General features: G+C 61.6%; 4 protein-coding genes and 1 non-coding gene across 5 annotated transcripts; 2 read left to right on the top strand and 3 right to left on the bottom strand.

Moving 5' to 3' along the window:
• Nucleotides 1-1,460: 1,460 nt before the first annotated feature.
• VTJ83DRAFT_1762 (uncharacterized protein) lies at nt 1,461-2,446 on the bottom strand (the record flags this gene model as incomplete). The annotated part of the gene is made up of 5 exons (XM_071007957.1): nt 1,461-1,483; nt 1,557-1,653; nt 1,716-1,867; nt 1,936-2,115; nt 2,434-2,446. The coding sequence occupies 5 exons, from the start codon at nt 2,444-2,446 to the stop codon at nt 1,461-1,463; spliced, it is 465 nt and encodes a 154-aa protein (XP_070868302.1).
• Nucleotides 2,447-4,694: 2,248 nt separating this feature from the next.
• On the top strand, nt 4,695-10,178 carry VTJ83DRAFT_1761 (uncharacterized protein; the record flags this gene model as incomplete). The annotated part of the gene is made up of 2 exons (XM_071007956.1): nt 4,695-8,489; nt 8,556-10,178. 2 exons carry the CDS (start codon nt 4,695-4,697, stop codon nt 10,176-10,178), a joined length of 5,418 nt encoding a protein of 1,805 aa, XP_070868301.1.
• An 866-nt stretch (nt 10,179-11,044) lies between these two features.
• Nucleotides 11,045-11,115, bottom strand: VTJ83DRAFT_t30. The gene has a single exon. It is a non-coding gene; the product is annotated as a tRNA-Gly (tRNA).
• Nucleotides 11,116-11,580: 465 nt separating this feature from the next.
• VTJ83DRAFT_1760 (uncharacterized protein) lies at nt 11,581-13,371 on the bottom strand (the record flags this gene model as incomplete). The annotated part of the gene is made up of 2 exons (XM_071007955.1): nt 11,581-13,016; nt 13,095-13,371. The coding sequence occupies 2 exons, from the start codon at nt 13,369-13,371 to the stop codon at nt 11,581-11,583; spliced, it is 1,713 nt and encodes a 570-aa protein (XP_070868300.1).
• A 1,760-nt stretch (nt 13,372-15,131) lies between these two features.
• On the top strand, nt 15,132-15,910 carry VTJ83DRAFT_1759 (uncharacterized protein; the record flags this gene model as incomplete). The annotated part of the gene is made up of 2 exons (XM_071007953.1): nt 15,132-15,661; nt 15,769-15,910. 2 exons carry the CDS (start codon nt 15,132-15,134, stop codon nt 15,908-15,910), a joined length of 672 nt encoding a protein of 223 aa, XP_070868299.1.
• Nucleotides 15,911-17,404: the final 1,494 nt, after the last annotated feature.

Genomic DNA, 17,404 nt, shown 5'->3' with positions numbered 1-17,404 from the left:
GCCATTGACCCCCGATACCCGTCGTCCCCGAGCCTCCGAAGTGCGCACCCAACGGCTAGCATAGCGGGTTACACTTCGCTACCATAGCAGGCAGCCTAGAACGAGACGGGCATTTACAAGCCGGGCCGAGCCGAGAAAGCGGACGGAGGGAGGGGAAGGGGGGGGGAGGATTCGACGTACCGGTCGTAGAAAGATGCGACGGGAAAGCGAAAAAAAACGGGAGAAGGGGGAAAGGCTGAAGCTACCAGAGACAGCCAGAAGCTCTCGGGTGTCTCTTGAGGTTAGGTGGTGAGGTGAGAGGGACGGTGAACGAGGCGAGTGAGGTTGCCTCAGGAGAGCTCATCCGACGTGGCTGTCTCTTCTGGACAGCTTTCAACATTGAATTTGGATTGGTCGATTTCCAGGATTGTGGGGAACACAGCTAGCTTTCCCCAGACGCCCAACTCAGGGATCCCCCTCCCCCGCTTGTTGCATCAGGCCGGGCCCTGGAAAAGTGGCCCACTCTTTGGCGGCGCTGGAGGCGTTGCAGGATTGGCGCTCTCCCCCTCCCCCCCCTCGAAGGGGCCCGAGGGGCCTGAAGGGGCCCTGGTTGTGTTGTGTCATTGCCAGCCAACATGTCGACAGCCCGCCAGAGGACCGCGAGGCAGGATTCCAACGTGAGATAAACATGTTGTTGTTTTTTTTTTTCTTTCCTTTTTTTTTTAAAAAAAAAGGAGAACGAGAAACGAACAGCTAGGTACCCATCGGGAAAGGCTCTGAGAATCCCGAGGACTTTTGTCTTTTGGGGTGGTTTGATGCAGAGGTAGGTAGCCGGTACCTAGGTACCTAGTCAATCCACCGACCTAGGGCAGCTTCGGGACGGACCGTTGCAGCAAAGCATCATTGCCATCGGGCAGCCAACGCATACCCTGGGTTGTTGAGTTCCAGGTGGAAACAGGTGGAACGACATGAAACGCCATCGACTGCAGCAGGAGGCGGAAAGGAAACGACACAATATTCTTAAGCGAAGGTATAAGCACCTAGGTACCTAGGCATGAACAGCTGCATCCCTACCTACACAGTACCTAGGTAGTGAGCACCTTTCCGTACCGAAATGAGATTCTCTACCATGCTATGGTGGAAGTACCTAGGTGGTAGGCGGCCCCAACCGGGTAGTTACAGCACCAAATGCCGGATGACTTGAGCGACAGATACCATCCCAAAGGGACGGTTCCCGTCATGGTGCACCGCCCCACTTACACCACACCATCACTAGAGAGCAGCATCATCACCAAGTGCCCAGCACGTCTCAGGGGAAGCGCACAAAAGTTGTGTTTTTTGAACATGTTCTTGCTACCTTGGTTCATGGTGCTCTGGGCAAGACAAGCCACCTAGCGACCTAATTCTATGGCTGGTTCTGGTCCCATGCCCGACAAGCTCCCTGACGCTAGCGGTAGGCTGTCGAAGACGACCGTCTCCGTTTACTGGGAAATGCCAATGACACCTGGGGAAAAGGAAATAGCATCAGCACATGGACGTGATCGAGCGACGAGAGAGATGGCACGTCGGAAACCTACCGCAAGCAGGACGCGGCCCGGCGTTGCCAGTCTTGAGGGACTCCTCGTTGCCGCCCTTGCCGAGGTCGTCGGTGCCGGCGTGGACGACGACGGTCCGCTGTTCCGTTATCGTCAGCGATGCTTCTGTGTGGGCGGTTGTCTCGTGGAAAAGGAACCTACGCCAATGACGCTCTCGGGGCCAATGAGCTTGACAAACTTGTCCGTCACGGTGCCCTTGGAGTTGCCGTTGGCATCCGTCTCGATGTTGCCGAGGTCGCCGACGTGGCGGTTCTCATCGGTCGGGGCGCCGTGCGTCTTGCCGTGGGGGTTGACTGGAGGAGAAAGCGGCTGTTTAGCGACCATCCATCCACGGGCCGACCAGGTACCCGGGGGAGCTTACAGTGCGGCCCGGCCGAGGTGCAGCCGTTGGTGTTGTCGCCGAAGGTGTGGATGTGGAAGCCGCGCTTGGCGTTGGGGTCGTTGCCCGAGATGTCCCAGGTGATGGTGGTGGGAGCCGACTCGGACTCCTGCTCAAAGGTCACGGTGCCCGTGACCTTGGAGTCACCCCGGAGGACAGCGACTAGACGCGTAGGAGCCACCTGTCAGCCATGACTCGTTCGAGAAGAGGGACCGACGAGGCCGGGATTCCGGTTCGGTGTGCGATCCGGTGCCATTGCCCGGGGCGGCTCGCCCTCGTTGGCCGGAATGCACGCGGAGGGATGGGACACGCAGCTGAGGCTGCCCATCAAGGTTGCGGGTTGAGGCCGATTGAGCAATTTAGGGGGGGCCGTCCCGCCTCCTCCTCTTCCCGGATCACCATTGCCACAGAAGGGAACCGTGGGGCATTTTGCTGCCCAGCGGGGTAGCACCGAGAAAGCTTATGTTGTTTGCGACGTACCGGCCTTGACCATTGTTGCGGTGTTGTGTGTGTTTGTTTTGGTTTGTTTGTGGTGGTTTGGAACGAGGGCAGTCAGCTCTGCTTGGGTTTTGAGGGGCGAGGAGGTAGTGGAAGACGGGAGATGTATACGGAAAACCAAGGCTAAGCCTGGAAGCTCGGATCAAAGGTGCTGATAAAGCCGGGCAGACGCCCGTTCCTGGCCCTCGGAGACCGAAGCTTTGCGGACGTCAAGTGGGGGCCGCTGCGATGACGAGCTGTGGGCGGGGCTTTTGCTGAGCCCAACAACCCCGCATCGCCCTTCCGTCATCGCTCCCATTTGCCTACGGATTACCTAACTCGTGGATCAAAACATCCATTCGTGATGGGGCGAGTACTGTGTACATACAGCCCAAAGCGGTCGAAGTGGATGCTTTTACGGGAGTGGAAGGGCCAGAGACAAAACAACCCAAACTTTATTTCGTCATACCATGCCCTGCGGATTTCTTGGGCTCTCGAGGTGATGAAACGACAACCCGACTGTCGGGTGTGCATTGGGTCAGCTGTGTAAGCCAAGATCGAGAACACAGAGAGAGAGAGAGAGAGACCATGAACACTTTCCAACGTCACCCCACGACTCTCCCAGCCATCGCATCCATTCTCTCCAACCTGACCAAGAAAATACCCCTCAACGCCTGTTGTGTGTAAGGTACCTATCTACGGGGCAAGGAAGAAAGGCTACACATGGAGCATGCCCCTCCAGAGGCTGTTTCATACCGTGTATAGTAGGTAGGTGAAGAGACCGAGCCCACTCCTGGAAAACGGGAGCCGAAATGGTTCTGGTTTTCCAGTTTCAGGGTTAGGTAGGTATGGTAGACAGCAAAGAGTTCTCCGTCCGGGGAATCAGGTACACGTACTGTGTACGTAGCATACACAGCAAACCCTGACAAGAGTGAGATCTGCACCCAAGACGTGCACAATTCCTCCGCCATGCCGCGCGCTTACCACGGGTTGCGTACGGACTCGGGCCTGTTGGCTAGACGGCTGTCATCGGGAGCATTCGGTGATGTGGGGGGGGTAACCTGGCCGAGCTTCCATAACTATCGATTACCGGCCTAGCTACGCCACTCGGATCTTGCCCAGCCTCAGTCACACCCCGCCAAGGCTTTGTGTAGGGTGTGGCTTAGCGCTAGGTCCATCCCGTCCTGTCCATGGGTGGACGGTGTAACTAGGCAGTCCGCAGTAACTAGTTACATGCTTAGGTCGCCACTTTGGTTAGGCGCTGGGACCTCATGACCCACAGGGCCGTCGACAAGGCCGGGGTTCGGCAGGCCTTCCCGCTGCGGATATTGCCCTGCCCTGCTCTTGATTGTCTGCGGCCAAACCTCCGTTTAGATTGAAGGATAGGCCAGTCCGTCGTAGCGGGGAGCCCTGGGCAAGCAACGCCCCCGGCCTTGAAGACATCAAACGTCCCAAAGGCGACCCAAGACTCCCAGGAGGGAAATGAATTTCCCAAGAGAGAAAGCCTAGAAAAATTCATCCAACCTGACGTCGCACCGCCCCCCGCTCTCTCGGGCTGTCTTCATGTTGACTGCGTGTTAGCGTTATCGGTTCGATGTAGCGGTTTGAAACGGGACGGATCCTCCACGGGGAGAAACACAAGACAAGAACAAAAGCCACGTGCAGCACAACCTGGAAGCGACCGACCGTTGACGCTCGTCGAAACCACGTTTGGGCTTTTGCTCCACCCAACAAGTCCCAGGATCCTGAACGGTTTCAGGCCATCCACATCAGCCTCAAGGCCACTCACCCACTTACCACCTCCTCCTCCTCCACCACCACGACGCTCGCCGCGACGTCCCTGTTTCGACGGCAAACGGACGGCCAGAAAAAAAATAAAATAAAAGAGCCGCACTGCCCGGATGTCGTGACGCACTAACAAGGGCTTGCCACAAGATCCCACATTTGAGCGCACGCCAAATTTGCTGCTCCGCCCGAGAGCGAAACGGTCCCGGTCGCCAACCATTCCGGGGTGTGCATGCGGGGGAACCCTTCTCACGTCGGCGACGTCTTCCCATCCGCTGCCCGCCGTCGCGCAACCACCAACGACTGACAACCGACGAGCGACCCAGCTCACCGTCCTCGACGGACCAACCGGCTCCTCCCGAACCCACCCCCCGCGCCGATCCATTTATCGGACGTCATTCGACATTCGCATCGATCCATCCTCGACGTCGGCCCGCCCAGCAGATAGCGAGGGAGGCAGGCCTCTTTGCTACCGCGACATGTCCTTTCGCGGCGATGATTCGCGCCGATACGGCCATGTGCCCCCGGCGCAGTACGCCGTCGGTTCCCCTCCCCCGTCGTCGGCCGGCTATGGTGCGCGACGACCCAGCTTCGACAGCGGCGATGACGCCAACTTCCCCGCCGCCGGCCTCCAGCCGCTCTACACGGGCAGCACGACCGCCGGCAGGGTCGACGATGAGCTCTTCATAAGCAGCCCCCCCTCCGAAACCCACGCCGCTGCGGCCAACCGCGCCAGCTACTTCCCCCAGGCCACCCCCGGCGCCGGCCACCAGAGATCCTACACAACAACGTCCCAGGCGTCGTCGCCGCCGCCGCCGCCGCCGCCGTCGCACTCAACGTACAATCCCCAAGTCTTCGCCCGATCCCAGTCGACCTCGCTCCCGTACCACCCCGCCGCTGGCCGCTACGCATCGGGCTCGACAAGCCCGACCTACGCGAATCCCTCCGCCGGCTACACCCCGCAGACGTACAACCCGGCCGCCTATGCCCAGGCCACCACGTCCTCGGTCCAGCGCCACTCCACCATCGCCGGCTATGGCTCCTACAACGGCTATGGCGGCCACGCGGCTGCCGGCGCCGTCTCCACGTCCTACGTCCCGCCGCCCCCGTCGGCCTACCCCGCCTCGCAGTCGACCGCGGCGAGCCCTACGGCCCTCCAGCGCTACGAACCCGCCCTGAACAGCCCTGGGTACGCCCCGTCGACAGCAGGTTCGACGCCGGTCGTCCCCCAGTACGAGCCCTCGGCCTACTCGGCCGCGACCACCACGCAGTACGCCACGACGACGTCGTCGTACGGGGCCAACGGTGTTGCCGGCTCTTCCACGACCTCGGCGTACGGCCCGGCCACGCCGGGCCTCCCCTATCCGCTCCATTCCCCCGGGATCCCCGTCGGCCCTGTCTACTCTCCCGACCCGACCTCGTTCGCGAGCCGCGCCCGCACCGGGTCGCAGTCCTCCATGGCGTCTCCCTCGCGGACCCAGGCCTCGCCGCAGCTGGCGAGGCACCCGACGAATGCCCCGCTTCCCAGCCGTCCGATGGACGACCTGCCCGAAGAGCCGGGCTGGAGCGCTGCCGGGGGCGGCGATGCCGATTTCCAAACCACCCAGGAAGCCTTGATGCAGGAGATCGTGTCCGATCTCGGCGGCTCGGGCGCCCAGCGGCCGCCCACCGCCAACGGCTCCGTGTCGGAATCCATCTACGACAAGGCCCACCGCTACAACTCGACCTCGTCCAGAGCCACGTCCGATCCTAGCGTGAATCGCTACCCCTCCAATGCCTCGTCGGCCATGAACCGCACCGTGGCGTCCAGCAACACCAACTACGATTGGAACTCGGACGAAAGCGACCCGGAGGCCGTGGCCGGCTTGATGGCCATGGCGAACGACGAGGACGACCGGCGGTTCGGCAGCTTGTCGTTCCCTGCATACATGCAGCCTCCCGCGCCGCAGCCGCAGTCATCGCTGCCGGCGCTGCCGGCGCTGCCAGCGCTACCGCCGTTACCGCCGCTGCCGGCGCTGCCGGCCCCGCCTTCTCAATCCCCGCAGCAGCCCGCTTCGGCGGAAGAGCCGATCAGCGCGACGAGCGACTACGGCGGCATGGATCTGGGCCTGTACGGCGGCGGCTACGCGGGGACGCTGCAGTACGGCAACGATGTCGGCTCCCCGCCCACCACGTCCGCCTCCGACGCTCCCCGGCCCTTGCCTTACCCCCGGTCCGGCAGCGGCGGCACCGAGTTCCCGCCTTTCCCGGACGTTTCTGTCGACTACGGCGGCACGGGAGGCCTTCTGCCGCCGCAGAACAAGCGCTTGAGCTTTGACGAGGGCGACGAGCGCGTCAGCGTTCATTCTCGGCAGAGCAGCGATTCGCCGTCCAAGGACGACTACCCGTACGACCAGATGTTCTGGCACCCCGGCTTGTCGCACCGTCCGCTGCCCGCCATCCCTCCGCAGACCCCGGACGATGGCTCGCACCTGTCTCCGCGCTCGTCGGTCAGGTCCAACAGCTACCAACACAGCCACTCCTTCAGCGGCGACGCCAGGGTGCACTATCAGGCCGAGGCCGGCGGGATGCCCAGCTACCCTGCGGCTCACCAGCATGTCGAGAGGTCCGTCTCGGTCGCCAACCACGCCACCTCGCCGGCCGTGCAAGCGCCCGCCAGATCGCGGACCGACGCCACCGAGGAGCGCCGCCGCGCCATCATGAGGCAGCACCTGCCCCAGCAGCACCAGTACCAGCACCAGCACCAGCACCAGCACCAGCACCAGCACCACCAGCACCACCAGCAGCAGCAGCAAGTCTCGGCATACCACCAAGGGCCGACGGGTTACGACGGCTACGGGTCGGCGGGCGCTCCGTCGTCGCTCGCCACCTACGACATGATCACGCTGCCGACGGGCCGCAGGAGAAAGTTCGTGCCGTCCAAGCTCACGGCCGCCGACTTCAAGCGCTGCGCCGAGCCGTGGGCGCTCAGCGGCATCACGGCGTGGATCCGCGAGATGGCCGAAGGCGAGCCGGACCTGAAGCGCAAGACCATCGAGGAAGGCGTGCTCAAGCTCTTCTGCCACAAGGTGCCGACCATGAACGTGGCCGACGCCGAGCTGCTGAGCGCCAAGGTGGTCGACTCCATGTTCGCCGCCGGCATCCTTCTGCCCGACGAGGAATGGGTCAAGTTCGGGCCCGGCCAGCTGTCGGGCGTGCTGTCGCAGCTTACGGGCCTGGGCTGCTACGCGCCCAAGCTGCACGAGGACGAGGCGCTCGTGCCTCGGCTGCATGACAACGGCATCCCCATCCGCTGCTACTCGCACCACTGCGGCCGCACCCTCAAGAAGGTGAACCTGGACAACATGATGTCCGAGGAGGACGTGGTCGTGCTCGACTGGGCCACCTTCCACGGCCTGACCAAGGACGACATCAAGGACAAGCCCAAGAAGGAGGTGGAGCGTCAGAACGTGCTCCACGAGATCATCACGGGCGAGGAGGAGTACATGGGCCAGCTCGACGTCTTGCGTCTTCTCTACCGCGACTGGCTCCGCGCCTGGCAGCCGCCCATCATCGCCGCCAACCGCATGGACAAGTTCCTCGACGCCGTCTTCGGAAAGGTGGACTCGGTGCAGCAGATCAACAAGGAGCACCTGCTCGCCCAGCTCAAGTACCGCCAGAAGGAGCAGGGCCCTTGGATCGTGGGCGTCAGCGACCTCTTCAGGGAGTGGATCCGCAAGGCCAGGCCCATCTACATCGAGTACTGCCAGGCGTTTCCGTACGCCTCGTTCCTCATCCGCAAGGAGGCCGCCCGCAACCTGCTGTTCCGCCAGTTCCTCGACGTCGTCCGGGATCACAAGCGCTCCAAGCGCCTCGAGTGGACCACCTTCGTCAAGGCCCCCATCACGCGCCTGCAGCGCTACGGCCTGCTGCTCGAGACGGTCAGGAAGAACATGCCCGGCGAGAGCGAGGAAAAGACCAACCTCGACAGGGCGCTCGAGGAGATCCGCAAGGTGACGCACGAGTGCGACGAGAAGGTCGCCGAGATGACCAAGAAGGTGGAGCTGCTGGAGCTGCAGTCCATGCTGGTCCTGCGGCCCGGGTTCCAGTCGGTGCTGAATCTCGACCATCTCGGGAGAGAGCTGATCAAGCAGGGCGAGCTCCAGCGCCAGGGCTCCAAGGGCGTGAGATGGGTCGATACGCACGCCCTGCTGTTTGATCACTACTTCATCTTGGCCAAGACGGTGCCAGGGAAGGACGGGAGGAGCGACAAGAAATACGACGTGTCGAAAGAGGTACGTTGGGCCGCGCCTTGTTGACAGCTCGCGCAGCGACGTTCTGGCTAACCCCCCCTTGCTCAGCCGATCCCCATGCCGCTCCTCTTCCTGGAGAGCATGAACGACGATCCGGTCGCCAAGCAGAAGAGCCTCACGGCGCCCCTGGGGCGCACGACGGTCGCCACCCCCGCGGGGACCCAGCTCAGCAAGGTGGCCACCAACGGAAGCGCCCAGGGCGGAGACTCGGCGGTTGCCCGTCTCACGTCGGCCAGCAACGACGACGGCAAGATCATCTACCCGTTCCGCATCAAGCACCTGGGCCACGAGATCTACACGCTCTACGCCTCGTCGGCCCAGGAGCGCGCCGCCTGGTGCCAGGCCATCATCGAGGCCAAAACGCGCCACGCCAAGGCCCTGCACGCCCAGAACGCCGAGCCGTTCCGCCTGCGCGTCCTCTCGGACAGCGCCTTTGCGTACGACTCGACCTCGCCGCTGGGCCGCCAGCCGAGCGTGGCCATCCGGGGCACGCCGCTCGACCGGGCGATCCGCGAGATGGAGGAGACGTACGGCCCGGGCCGGCGGCCGCCGCCCGTGTCGCGCGCCACGGTCAACTGCGCCTGCGGCTTCACCTTCCTAGGCAAGTCGCTCATCGCCATCGGCACCGATTACGGCGTGTACATCTCGGAGTCGTCCAACCCGCGCGGCTGGACCCGGTCGGTGCAGACGAGCAAGGTGACCCAGATCGCCGTGCTCGAGGAGTTCTCGGTGTGCCTGCTGGTGGCCGACCGCTCGCTCATCTCGTACCCTCTCGACGTCATCGCTCCCGTCTCCAACTTCCCGGCGCCCGTGCACGACAACCCGCGCCGCGCCCCGCAGCGCCTGGCCAAGGACGTGGCGTTCTTCGCCACGGCGCGCATGAAGGACCGCATGCTGCTCTTTTACCGCCGCAAGGAGGGCATGCACAACACCTTCAAGGTGCTCGAGCCCGTGTTCCAAAAGGCGACGGAAAAGCGCTCGCGCCTGTTTGGCAGCCGCCGCAGCTCCAGCGGCACGACCGAGTCGTTCCGCGACTTTGACGAGTTTTACATACCGACCGAGTGCTTCTCGCTCAACCTCTTCCAAAACTACATCGCCGTCGCCACGGCCAAGGGCTTCGAGCTCCTGACGCTCGACAAGAAGGTGACGCAGTCGATCCCGCGCGACCTCAACCAGCCCGCCATCGCCAACATCGCGTCGCGCATCAAGGAGCCCCACCCGCTGGGCATGTTCAAGCTCAACGACCAGGAGTTCCTGCTGACGTACGACGACTGCGCCGTCTACGTGGACAAGCACGGCGAGATCTCGCGCACCCTCATCATGGAGTACTCGGGCAAGCAAAAGAAGGCCAAGGCGGCCACCATGTTTGGGCAGTACCTGCTGCTCTTCAACGACGACTACGTCGAGGTGCGCAACGCCGAGAACGGCCGGCTGCGGCAGATCATCGCCGGCCGCGACATGCGGTGCCTCGACTACGGCTTCCGCGGGCCGACGGGGAGCGCGGGCCCGCACGTCATGGGCGGCGGCGCCGGGTGGGCCGGCGTCCAGCCGCCCATGGGCAGCCAGCAGAGCGACAGCAAGGGGACCGTCAAGATTTGCATGTCGCACCCGGAGGTGCCGGGAGGCCAGATCGTGCTGGAGATGCTGTTGAACGATGGGCATGCCGAGTAGGCTTCTTGATTGGCTTCTTGGGACTAGTAGCCTGTGCGAGGGTATGTATCATGTGTCCTCGGCCAGAGGGGTGGAGCTAAGTCGGGTTGGAAGGGGCCATGAAGTCCCAGGATCTTTTTTTTTTCTTTTTCTTTTTTGGTTCATGGGTATATACGAGAGAAAGCGTGGAGGCTATCTAATGCAGGTGATATGGGCCAGAGGAAGAGGTCGTGGCTCATGACGACGATGCATGACGGGGACAAGGGTTTCCTAAGGGGGGGAATATTTTGCTGCTGGGCAGGTGAACGAACGAACCAGCTGGATAGGTGATTGCTTCCAACAGTACTTATTAATTGAACGGCTGGGCGGGTGGTTGAACGGGATGGATAGGCGTCACGGAGAGACGGATGACATGGCGCATGTTTGGCTCTTTTCGCATAGCTATGATATAGCTCGCCCTTGTTTTTTGGGGGGGTTCAGTTTTGGTTTCTCCCTGCCGCTGAGGTTTTCCTCCTTCTCTGACGCACACAGACCGTGCGTGCGTGCGTGTGAGTGTGTGTGTCTGGCTCTTGTCTGTCTTGTGTGTGCATGTCGTTTCCTCATCCAACCTTCTTCTCTCAGGAGGACTGATATGGTCTTGTCTGCCATTGTCTTGCAGGTACACACCTGCGCTCCCAAGCTGGGCGACGGCAACGGATGGCTGCGTTGGTTCCAGACAGAAAGACGAGATTCGCTTGCTTGGGGTTTCCGCAGATGATCAATTAATACAACGAAAATATTGTTTTTCTTTTTTTTTTTTTTAAAAAAAAAAAAAGCAGAACAAAAATCAACGAAAGGGACAACGCTGCTTTGAACAGGTCGAAGAAAGAAAAAAAAGTCAAAAGATGTGCGCCAGCCGCGAATCGAACGCGGGGCTCATCGATGGCAACGATGAATTTTACCACTAAACCACTGGCGCGTGGTCCTTTGGATGCTTGGTGATAGACGGGGCCCCACGATCGTATTTTATCCGGTGGTATTGCTTCCTTCCCCCCCCTTTCCCCGAAGCCGAGGTGTAGGATAGAAAAGAGGGTGCTCTAAGGGATGATGGATGCTGTCGTCGGCTCGTCGTCATCTAGAAGTGCAGCTTCGGCCGTCCGCAGGTTGCATGGTTATCGTGCCTTTTTTCTTTTTTTTTTTTTTTGAGGGGTTGAAATGTCTTTCTTTCTCTCCATCCATTTTGCCCTCTCCATCGAAGCTCTCTCGCTTGAAACAGCGGATATCCAACACTTTGTAAGCATACCCACGCCTCATGCCACATGTCACCCTCCAAGCGAGAAAAAAAACAACAAAGAAAGGAAGATGGTCTATTCTAGTCATACGCCTTCTCTATCCCAAGGCACCGTGCATACACATACATGATAACCATTACTCTCCCGTTTGTCTACTCATCCTCCAAGTACCTCTCCTCCACGTGCCTCCGGCTGATGATGATGGGCCTCGCCGGATCCCAAGGCCCGTAAATCTCGTTTTTGTACTTTTGCAGGCCGATCAGCCACCAGCTGCAGCCGCCCATGGCCACCAGGGCGATCAGGCACCCGGCCAGCATGCCCACGAGCCCGCGCTTCCACGGCCAGCCGTGGTGGTGGTGGTGGTGGTGGTGATGATGGTGAGGATCGCCTAGGATCAAGCCCACGCCGGCCCCCGCGCCGAGCACGAGCAGCACCGTCAGGGTGACGTGGTACCGCCAGCTCCTGCGGCGCGCGCACTGGCGGAAGACGGGAAAAAGGCCAAAGACCTGGATGCTGAACAGGGTGAGCGAAAACACCTGGCCGGTGGAGGGCAGGCGGCTGGCGAGCACCGTCGAGGCCATGAGGGCGGCGTTGGTGGACAGGGAGGCGACGGGCATGGGCTTGCCCGGCGTCGTGGTGGCCGCGGAGGCGGCGGCGGCCACGCCCGACCGGCTTCCGCCCGAGTAGTCGAAGAAAAAGATGTTGATGGCGAGCAGCCAAAACGACATGGCCCAGATGCTGTCGGAGGAGGTGCTGCGGGTGAGGGATTTGAGGATGGGAGAGAGGCCGAGGAGGGTGAAGTAGATGAGGATGGCGGATTTGATGGTGCTGAGGCGGACGTAAAAGCGGGGGGAGAAGAAGCGCGCCGGCGGATGGTCGGAGGGGGCGGGTTGATCGGGGCCGTGGGTGGCGTCGGAGCGGGCGGATGCGGCTTCGGCGGGAGCCGGGGCGGGAGCCGGGGCGGTCGGGCTGTTGGGGACGTGGCCGTTGCTGCCGGCTTGGGAGATGTTGGAGCCGAGGGAGCTGACGGAGCGGGAGCGGATGTCCCCGGGGGCGAGGAGGCCGGTGCTGTCGGCGTGGCTGGAAAGCGGATGGCGTGGCGGCGGCGGCGGCGGCGGCGGATAGGGATCCTGGAGGAGGAGGTTCGTGGCGGAGCTCGCGGCCGAGGGCAGGTTCGAGGTCATGGAGGGGATGCCGGCGGGGCTAGCGTTGAGCGTCGACGACGGGTCAAGGCCGGACGAGTCCTGGCGCATGGGCGGGCGGAACTCCCTATAGGCGCGGCCGCCGCGCATGATGCGGGCCTTGGCGTCCTCGTCGCCCGAGGCGCCTCGGGCATCCTGGGTGGCCCAGAAATCCCACAGCAGCCAGCCGGCAAAGGTGGCGCCGCTGCTCCAGCTCACCACGGCCACGGGGCTAACGCGCTCTTGGAAGATGCCGACGAAGCACACGATGAAGAGGATGACGGAGCAGACGTGCTGGACGATGACGGTGGAATCGGCGACCAAGGGCCAAAAGTCGTAGGGACGGACGCGGGGGTTTCGCTGGAGGTTCTCGAGAAAGGTGGCCTGGTCGGTGTAGTTGTCGGGGTCTGGAGAGGAGGCAAGGTCAGCCCGTACGGTCCCCGGAGGTGCACGTCCTGTTTCAAGGCCAGGCTCGGCGCACGCACATTGCTGCTTTACCCAGAGCAGCTTCTGGAAGGGCTTGCGGCGGCGGCTGCGGCTGCGGCTGGGGCCCTTCCGGCGGAGGCGGCCGGTTCGCGACTCGGCGCCCGAGACATGGGGGGATAAGGGCGAGTAGGCGTCCTCCGGGGCGAGGTGGGAGGGGTCGGCGCGGGTGGACCGGAGGCCGGCCGGGACGGTGGAGGAGCGGACGAGCTTGGGGAAGGGCGTCTCGAAGTCGGAGGAGGGATGGGACGACGAATGCAGACCCGATGGGGGGGCCATAGGGTTACGGCGGGCGAGGATCCATGTACCGGTGGGCAGCGGGCTGACGATGGTGGGGGTGGGGTGGGACACGACGAGAGAAGCTTTGTCTCTGCACCACGGTGTAGCTCGTCGGCGTGCGCTGTCTTGCTGATGGCGGACGTGGCGTGGCGTTGAGCGAGGGAGTTGTGTTGGTGGGTTCGGTTGCGCGCGTCGGCGGCTCCAAGGCGGGCAGGTGGGTCTCTTGGCACGGGATGGCGCATGGGCCACTTCTTAGCGGGCCGTCTCCACTCTGGAGGGTCCCGTCCTTCTCTCGTTCGCTGCGTACGAGTATGTACATACCATAGTACTCCATGCTTGTACAGCAAGCACTGTGCTGTGCCGTGTACCACTGTCCTTACGGAGAGCGCCCATCCACTTACACCGGACTAGGGTGTACACAGTAGAGTACCTAGGTATGCTGGAGGTAGGTCAGAGCTGAACGTGAACTCCCAACATTCCATGAGATGCCCGAAGCAAGGCGCCGGCCCCATCCATGGCCCTGTTTACTGTGTACCACTAGTACGCAGTATACTGTGTACTGCTCCTATGTAGTACGGTTCTCAATAGCTATCAGGATCGCGTTCGGCGAGTGGAGCCGAGAGTGTCTCAAAGCTCCTGCACCCCAGAAATGGCAACATGGAGATCGGCGCGTTTTCGCCGGGATTGTCAGGATGGTTGGGGGCTACGAGAGGTCGATCAGTCCGATCCGACCTGAACGACGGGATGCGAGACCTGACCGCTCTCTCGGATAGGAACATACAAGCAAAAAATAAGTAAATAAGAAAAAGAAACGCTGATTGACTTTGACATTTTGCCTGCCCGTGCAGCACGTGTTGCCAAGAGAATGGCAACAGCCGCAGAGCGAGAGCAAGAGAAAAAAGAGGGCGCAGCAGGGATGGGGAGCTGGTGGTGTTCTAGCCCCCCCGGCGTGCCTGACCGGGGTTGCCCTACGGCTTACGCCCTTGGGTCAGAAACGAGAAACCCCAAGGAATGCGCCGACGGCTGCGACCGGGGGCCCTGACATGACTGCCTGCGATGCCGTCTTTTGAACATGGATGGGTGTTTGGGGAGTTGGGGAGAGGGGGGGGGGGAGGGGGCGATAACGGTCTGGTATCCTTTCCCACCTACCTGGTAGGTACCTATGTACTGTGTACTATACACTGTAATGTTCCCAATGTTCCAATGGTCCCCCCCTTCAAATAACAAAAAAAAAAAAAAAAATAACAAACACGAATGTCGCTGATGCTTCTTTCTCGGGCCAGGTTGGTTCCAGTGAAGTAGTAGTAGAGAGAAAGATGATGATGTGACTTTCCCCCCCTCCTCTCTTCTCCCCTCCTCTCCTCTCCTCTCCCTTCCTCTCCCCCTCCGGCGGAAGTGGTGGCGTCTGGTCCTTATCCCAGCATATCCCTTCGTGGCTGCTCATCATCCCTCAGCCGCCACACGTCACGCATCGCCAATCAAGCTCTACGAGCCCGCTGTTACCGTCTCTCTCCCTGTCGTGCCTGAGATCACCCTCGGCGGTGTCCCCATCTTACCCAATGCCGGTGCCTACCCCGTTGGGGGCCGGCCCCAAAAATACGACATCCCAGCGGCGCAGTCCTTTTATCCCTTTGAGGCGAAGCCCGATCCGGCCCTTTTTCACCTTGGCTCGCCGTCCCGTGCATGAATATATTGCCCGGGCCTTTCGTCCAAGGCGAGATCCCTTTGTCAAGAATCTCTACGACATCATTGCCTTGAAGATGCGGGCTCTCTGCTTCGCCCTCGGCGCTGCCCACCTGGCCTTCGCCCGGCCCGTCGCCCTGCCTCCCGCGGGGCGCCACCCCCAGGCTGTAATGAACCACGACCGGTCGGCCCCCTCCCGCCAGCTTCACCTCTCGCCGCTCCTCATCTCCGTAAACCCAGCCCCGCCCGCCGGCGAGGAGCCAGCCGCACACCAGCTTTGGCGGCACCGGATAGACAGCCTAGCCATCGAGCACCGTAAAGAAGACCCCGTCCCTGTCCTTCACCAACCGCCAAGCGACGATGACGGCGGCGGCGGCGGCGACAGGACTGAGCCTCTCAATGAAAAGATGGACGGGTCGCACCACCACCACCAGTATGGCAGCAGTAGCAGCAGCATCCACGGCGGTAGCGGCAGCGGCGGCAGGGGCGGCAGCAGCAGCAGCGTTATCGCGGGAGCCGATCGTAACAATACGCTTATGGTCCTGCTAGCGCTGGTATTTTTTGTAGCGGTCGTCGTCTCGGAGGCATGGACGAACCTCCGCAAAAGGTGGGCTTTGACTTTTTCTCTTTTTTTGCTTCATGCTCTTCTTGACAGGGGATGGCCAAGCCCCAGGGCAAAGCGAAACTAACGTTCACCGACCCGGGCTCTTGCAGGCGAGGAGAGACAACAACAACAACAACAACAACAACAACAACAACAGCAGCAGCAGCAGCAGCAGCACTACGTGTCGAGAGGCCATCGAAGCCGGCCCTCGAAAAGCCGCCAATCCCGGCCGACGAAACGAGTTGCGCCTGAAAAAGGGGGTGAAGCAACGTGCGAGGCGCCGTCGCCCGTGGTTTGAGCGCCATGATGCGTGGTGCAGGCTGGTTCGACCATAGTTATGCTCCTCTGCGTTTGTTGACTTTGGCATTTCCACGCCCGGCATGCGGCGGTCCGCGAGGATGATGGCATGCCGGCGAAGCAGGGATAGGAGAAGCCCCGGTCCTTTTTTTGGTGTAGATGAACCTCGCCTTCTCACGGCACGTACAACAGTAGCAAGCTTCGTTGGGCCTAATCCGTTGGATGACCGTTGGACATACGTACCGTGTGCCGTCCCCCCGAACCAGCAGCGGATTCCGTGAGACGTACCTAGCGTACCCTCCCCCCCTCCTCTCCCCGACCATGGAACGCAGCGGTTGAGCGAGCATGCCGATCATGGCCACCTGGCCGAACGGCAGCCGTCCAGCAACTCTCCGTGTGACCTGTCTTTTTCCCCCATTCCGCATCCGGGCCAACGGCCAAAGCCGAGTGAGACAAAAAGCCACTTGACCCCTTCGCCTTCAAGCCAGCGCGGGAGAGCCAAGACAAGTCGCCACCGGAGCCGCGCTGGCGGGCTCACGGGGACTGAGCCGATGCTCCACCGCATGGCAAGGCTGACCGAGAGGCGTGTGCGACCGTGGCACGGGCTTCTCCGAGTCGGTTGTCCGGGGGCTCGGTGTCCGGGTTGTCTTGTGAGGGGAGATATCCATATGTATAGTATACTATAGTAATTATAGTATGGGAGTGGGAGAGCTTCCCGTCGGCGGGGGGGGGCGGAGGGCGGAGGGCGGTCAGCATGCCAAGCACGCCAAGAGGGTCTCAAGACGGGAATGCTGACCAAGGTGAAGCTCGATAGGTCCGCTTTGGTGGCGCTGGTGCTGGTGCTGGTGCTGGTGGCCTCCATTTCGTGTAACGACTTATTGTGTACTGCGTAGTTGTTAGTTGCCTACTCCGTACGAAAAGCGCACTTCGTTAGGCCACTAGGTGGTATATACCATGAGCATAGAGGATATCAGCACATCTGCCTGACCGCGGCGCTGAGGAGTGCTACGCTACACGAGATACGTAGCGACGGGGACAGGGCTGCTGCTGCTCCTCTCTACGCAGTAGTTATTTCTACACACGCACAGCATCTCCTGTGTACCGTGTGGCATCACCCGAGCTCCCCTGGTATGCGTATTTACACAGCATAGGAACCCCTGGGAGAAAAACAACACACACACACACCCAACCCTCTCTCCTGAGACGCATCGGCATGATGCGCCGCCCATGGAACGGCGGATGCAGCTAAAAACAAGGCAGCAGCTTTGCGAGCACCAGCTGTCGATGAACATGGCACCGGATGGCGCCCTGGCTAGCTCGCTCCACCGGCCATGAAACGCGCCTCTCATGCGCCGTGCAACCTGGGATGCAACCTGCCACGCTCTGGCCCCAATCACGGGCCCCAGATCTCTCGATGGCCCAGCCCCGCGCCGGCTTCCTCAGCCCTTT

This window comes from Remersonia thermophila, chromosome 2, assembly GCF_042764415.1.
Source record: "Remersonia thermophila strain ATCC 22073 chromosome 2, whole genome shotgun sequence".
NCBI lineage: Eukaryota > Fungi > Ascomycota > Sordariomycetes > Sordariales > Chaetomiaceae > Remersonia > Remersonia thermophila.
The sequence above is the reverse complement of the archived record's forward strand: the minus strand, read 5'-3'. Positions and strand labels throughout refer to the sequence as shown.